General features: G+C 37.2%; 1 protein-coding gene across 1 annotated transcript; it reads right to left on the bottom strand.

Moving 5' to 3' along the window:
- Window positions 1-985: 985 nt before the first annotated feature.
- On the bottom strand, window positions 986-5,843 carry LOC106177394 (cysteine-rich venom protein VAR8-like). The gene is made up of 7 exons (XM_087005591.1): window positions 5,750-5,843; window positions 4,305-4,368; window positions 3,498-3,661; window positions 2,922-3,194; window positions 2,256-2,374; window positions 1,830-1,930; window positions 986-1,523 (listed from the first exon to the last, which is right to left on the bottom strand). The coding sequence occupies exons 1-7, from the start codon at window positions 5,756-5,758 to the stop codon at window positions 1,486-1,488; spliced, it is 768 nt and encodes a 255-aa protein (XP_086861717.1). The 5' UTR covers window positions 5,759-5,843; the 3' UTR covers window positions 986-1,485.
- Window positions 5,844-6,140: the final 297 nt, after the last annotated feature.

Raw genomic sequence — 6,140 nt, forward strand, 5'->3', positions numbered from 1 at the left:
TACAAGCCGAATATCTTCAAAGAAATGATGAGAGGCTTAAACACATTCTGTAAAGTGACGCCATTTCTGGTGATTCCTTTCTTTTTCTGCGACGCGGAAGAAACATCCCAAACTGCTTTTGATTGTGGAATGTTTGGGTCAGTTATCACAGAGTTTCCGTCCATTGTCAGTGTAAACGTAGTGCCTGTTGCAGCACTTTTCGTTTGCCCGTTTGAAACCTGCGGATCGAGCCTAATTGCTCTTAATATATAAGAATCGAGGAGTATAGGGGAATGGATTACGATCTCTATGGCAATCTTCAGTAAATGTATTTTTGTTTAATCAAGGCTCCGACAGGATTACAATATTTGATTTGATTGTCCTGTTTCTATATACACACAATTTTTGAAAAAATCATTTTTGTGTGGACACCTTACTGATAATTCGTGATAACCAATGCCTTAACTGTGAAGTAAATTTACAAATGGCTAATGGATAGTCTTTTCTTCAGAATAGATGCTTGATGTACGGCTCATATAACTTAAATTTTACCAAACTCTTGTTGAATAGTGTAAAGCTGCGTGACAAAATGGTAATCGATTTTCGTTTTTTTCCGGTTAGGGTAGTTTATGCCCATTAGCAGGGTCCAGAAAGGAAGCAGTTGACAACGGAGAAACACGATCCAGCAATTTTGAAATATTAACTTAGGCCAACTATCTCGTAATGTTTATAAAGATACAACAGATACAATGAGAACCACACGCTGATTATATCCTATAAATATTGAGTTAACACAACTAATGGTTATTTGAGCTTTTTTGAAGTGGGTAATGTAAGCTGCATTGTCCATGAATTAATTATACACAAGTTAACAGCACCTTTCGAGGAGGTAACCACGTTGATCATATTTTTTAGAAAGAATCTGAATCAGCGGTCTGGCATCCTCTGGACACTGAACAACTCCATGGTTCAAGATTACAACTCCATGGTTCTAGATTTTTGTTTTATAACAGTATAGTGAAAAATATTTACACACACATTTATATTGCCACAATAATCAGTGCCAGTATCTTTTCACAGGACATATAGAACATATTACTATATGCATTTAAAATGGTCTCAAAAGAATCATAGTTCCCATTGGATCTGTGAATAGTCATATACAAAAGTATTCATTGTGAAGAGTTAAACGTATTGGGTAAGTCTTTCACATATTTTTGGCGACATTACCCCACCCCAACAAAAGGAAGAGGACAATATTGGATAACAAAATGTAATAGTAACAGCAAAAATGCTTTACTTGGTCTTGGCCACTTTACCGTATAATGTTGACAAGATCTTTAAGTGTGATAAAAAAATTAACAACTTGTGTAGACATGTAAATAAGTTCTTTTCAAAATGTCAACAACATATTCAATTATTTAGCAAAGATGTCTTCTTTTCATGTGAAGAGATGTGGCTCTGATCATGAGCGGTTGTCTAGTTGTCTAGGTGTTGGTCTAGTCCTTAACATCCACCATTTACTTCACATTCAGTCTCAGTCACTAAAGTAAAATGAAACTGGCAGTAAATTTAGAATGAAAATGCCACATTCTGTCACTTTCACCCATGACATATCTTTAAGTAAAATTTCAGCAAAGTTTTTTGAATAAATAAATAAAAAGAACAATCCCAATCCCTTAACAAATTCTCCACATTTATTTCATCTTCGTCTTAAATTTAAAAATTCGTTAGCGGGCAATGTCGTAACTTTAAACGCCACCGATGCTTGCAGTCAAGGTTTATGTACATGTGCAGTATTATATACTGTATGTGCAACTAACAGAATTGTGCTTTCAGGTTTGACTCACCACAGAGGCCATTGTTACAGGGGTTCTCCAAATGCATATTGGTGGGGCAAGCACTGCAAGGTACACCGCTGATGTAGGGCTTCTGTCCTTGGTAGTTACCGCTGGATTGAATACAATGTTGAAGGTTCAATAAAAGTCCATCATGACATCAATTTCAATTTTGACCAGTTACTACCCTGAATGTCTATGTACAAACTTGGTCACTGTCTTCCTCACCAAACAGAAATCTACCGAACTTGCCATTGGCCAAGATGATCTGGCACTAGCTAAGGAAAATCGTTATGGTCAAGAATACTAGTACATTAATTCTGGGCTACGCATATGCCACAGGAGACCCACTTTCAGACATGAATTCATGAATTATAAGGGCCTCCTTACTAGTAGATATTTTTAATGGTATCCTTTGAGAGGGTGATTAGCACTTACCCTGGGTAGTAGTTGCAAACAAGGATCCAGTAATACGGGAAATCCTCCCCACACGGAGACTGGTCACTCTGGCAAGCAGAGTAAGCGCACCCAAGTCTGAAGGAATTGGCCCAGGCAACCTGGAATAAAATACAAATAGGAGGACATTAAATGCACAAGCGAGTGTCGGACCTTTATCTACCAAACATTTCTTCCCAGAAATTTCTTTTAGTTAATCATCAAGGTATACCATTTCCAAAGCTGTTTACCAAATTATGATCAACAAAAATCTTTTCAAATTTAAAGTTTTTGATTCACTATGATAGGTCTGGCATAGTTCACTCGTGACGATAATAATTAGTAATTTAAAGATAAAATACGGTTTATAGACCGTAGTTTTTTCATCGAGTTTCGGATAAGGTATACCTAAGTGATAAAGTGTAAATTGCTGACATTTCCATTTTTTCTTCATATTATGCAGTATATAGGTCTATGATTCATGAATTCACTTTTATACACCTTGAAGGTTTTTTTTCTGCCTTACTTGGTGCTTTTCACAGAGTAAACAATTTTAGCACATTTCTGATCCGTTACTGTTAAATATTTACGCTAGTAAAAACGTATGATTCCATTACCATTACAACTGGAATGTTGTTAGAAACGAAAAATATTTAATCTCTCTCTTACTTGAGTATAATGCCCACAGATGCGCTGAGATGCGCAGGTATTTGTATCATAGGTATAGTCTTCCTTTTCACGAAACCAATACTCCACCGCTTCCCCAGTAAAGTTTTCAGGCCGAATGTTACTAGTGCTACAATAGACGTAAAGGTTTTGGCCAATCGCCTGGGTGTTAATGTCCGCAGAGCATGTGTCTATGAGACTGGAGTGACCGTGGGCGAAGAGGCATTGGTTAATGTATTCTTGGCCGTCACAGTCAGCGAGGTCGGGGTCCCACATCTAGAATATAGTACTACAATTTCAACAAACGTACCAGTAAGATGTTGAGAAGATTGGGTAGCAACTGCTTCCAGCCTGTCAAATGATTGCCCCCTGCAATTTTAAATGCCTTGTGCTGGTCAAAGTAAGACAGAAAGTCCAAAACAACTGGCTAAATATTCAGGGTTTTTATTTGATCAATTTGCATTTCCATTCTAAAGAAAGCAAAAAGAAATGAGATGAAAACCTGGATAGTCATGATTTGATAATTATCCACGTGTTATTTGACTATTTGTCCCAGATCAAAGCGAGTTATTTTCATACCATCTGAAGCATGTTCTCGGCTGGAGGCTGCACCATTTTTCTGGCTAGATTGTGGTAGTTGAGGATATCCGTCTTCTCTGTCGCATTAAGCAAATTTGACGGGCACCCGCCACACGGCGACGACAGGGATCTCTTTGCTCGCATTCCGGAGAAGGAAGTGGACGCTTAACCAGAATATTTCACATCATTTAAAGACGCAATATCAGCGTTATGGCACTACAGGTACCATAAGCGTTTTAACATTGTTCAGAACGTTCATTAGTAAGTAAAGTGATGCCATTTAATTATTAGCTTAATCTATTCTGAGTCGTATTCGCCGGCAGAAATTGAATATCATTAGGGGGTATAATTCAAAAAGAGTTAGAGAGAGACGGGGGCGTTTGAGTCAGTGATGCGCACATTTGAATAATACTTGCAGAATTGCTTTGTAAAGTTGATCAATTAATGTTCACTTTTTGCTAACCATACACGTGTTCACTAAATAAATGTTACTAACAACGACAATAATAATAATAATACAGTGGCGGATTTAGGGGGGTGTCGGGGGGGGGGGGGTAGGGGGGGTTGGTCCTGCCCCCCACCCTTCGATTTCTGATAAAAAACGCACCAAACAATGTCTACTTGAATCATTTGCCCTCCAAAACACCAATTGTTATCGGGGCCATCGAGCGTGCCCCAAACCTGACGCCAAGGAGGTGAGGTGAGGCCTCGCAATCCGAGGCTTGTCAATTCCTAAAAACCGTCCTCCCTTTAAAAAATTCCGGATACACTGTGTCATTGATACACTATATATTATCCCATACAAACCTGCATTTAATGCCGTTATGCCGATAATGACGCAAGTCAGACCACCAAGCAGAGACTTCTGATTCTGAATCAAATTATGAATGTTAAAAATAAAATATTTAATTTGATTTATATGTTAAGTAAAACAAGAAGAAATAACGTTGTAAACAATATACATGTATATAGCTGTAACTTTACACTAAGTAATTAAAGGGGGATAGTGCTGTTATATATAAACGTACGCGTCCCGTCCAGTACCCGTTCTATTATGGAAACGGATACCTGAGGAGGAATAGAAGATAATACGCTTACCTTGCCAAATACAAATATGTCCACGTCTTTGGTAATGTATTTTATGGTTTTATGATAGTTAGGCTTTATTGTCCATGGAATTTTATTATCGCGGACCAGGACCTTTGCCTCGAGGAGGATAAGGGTTTTTAACGAGCACCCTGGACTTCAGAAAATTGATGCTACATACTATGTTTTTTTTTCTATGAACATCAGGTTTCCTTCAACTGAGTGGCAACATAATATGAAAATAGTAACTCAAGGCCCTTACGAAATTTTTTATAGAAGTCCTATAGGGCTCCGTGGGACTTTAGGACGTCCCATAGGACCCTAGGCTTTTGAGGCATTTTCCTATAGAACGCACTAAGTTGCCTTTGGTAAATTTCTGTTAGGAATTAACAACAGGCTAGGGTAAGAACTGGCCGAGGAGAGCTTAATTCATAGGAAGCTGACTAGCTCTTTTGCCAAATGGCAAAGGTTGGCAAGAGTCTCAGACGAGCACTTAAATCGCCGCCAAGTTACACCGTACATGTACCATGCACATGTTAAGACAATAGTCCCAAAGGCTCGATGGTCATTCTAACAATTTTCTTGACACGCAAGCATCTCAAACACTATATGAATATGGTTCATACATGTAGTTTCATGGCGATAAGTATTATTCACAAAATATAAAAAAAATTGAGAATGAAGTTTTTTATTTTAATTTTGAAACTACTTTGTCAATGAGAATGTTAGAGTATCAAAATTAAATAAAACAATAAACAATAGTCGTAAAACAGGTATGAATGTCAGTGAGGGTAATCTTGATCCTAAAATGGGCATGCCTTTGTAATTTCATCATTTCACAAAATCGAGATTTCTTTAAAATAGGTACATACAAATGTCTTATACGACACGAATAAATTCCACTTGCAATGAAAGACAGAAAATATCTGTGCAAACATCTTTTTTTTTTAGAAAATTGTGTAACGATGCTCATTGGAATTCCTTTCATTTACTCTAATACTATCTGATACCATATGGTGGAGTTTAGCAGCAATAATCTGACTGAGTACTCGGTTAATAAGTATCTATAAGTAATATGATATGAAGCACATACGTACCGCATGTATAACATAATGAATTCATAATGTTTACGTCGTAATCAAACAGCAAAATCAAGCACCACCTACCTCCAGCATTGTCGCTTCTTTGTCCTGCGCAAGAAAACGAACCTTAAAGTGTTATGCGGACGATCCTTTTTTTTACTGCAACAAGTGATACAAGATATGCGCATGCCTGAATATATTAGTCATATTGTGTTTGAAGTAAAGCAGCAGCGCTGTTTTTGTATGTAAATAAAACGAGAGTTAAATTCACCATCTTTAAGCATTTTAAAAGTGTAAGTTTTTAAAATATATAAGACAAGAGAAGTAATCTTTTTCCAGATAAAAATTAAAAAGAAAGTCAAAATTGAAAATAATTGCATAAAAAGACCAGGTAGTACTAGCCCGTGAAAGATTGTAATGGGAAGAAAGTCCTGTAACTCTTTGTACAGGCTCATTTATCTGGTATTCACTGTCC

Source organism: Lingula anatina, chromosome 2 (assembly GCF_051362555.1).
Source record: "Lingula anatina isolate TDL-2025a chromosome 2, LinAna3.0, whole genome shotgun sequence".
NCBI lineage: Eukaryota > Metazoa > Brachiopoda > Lingulata > Lingulida > Lingulidae > Lingula > Lingula anatina.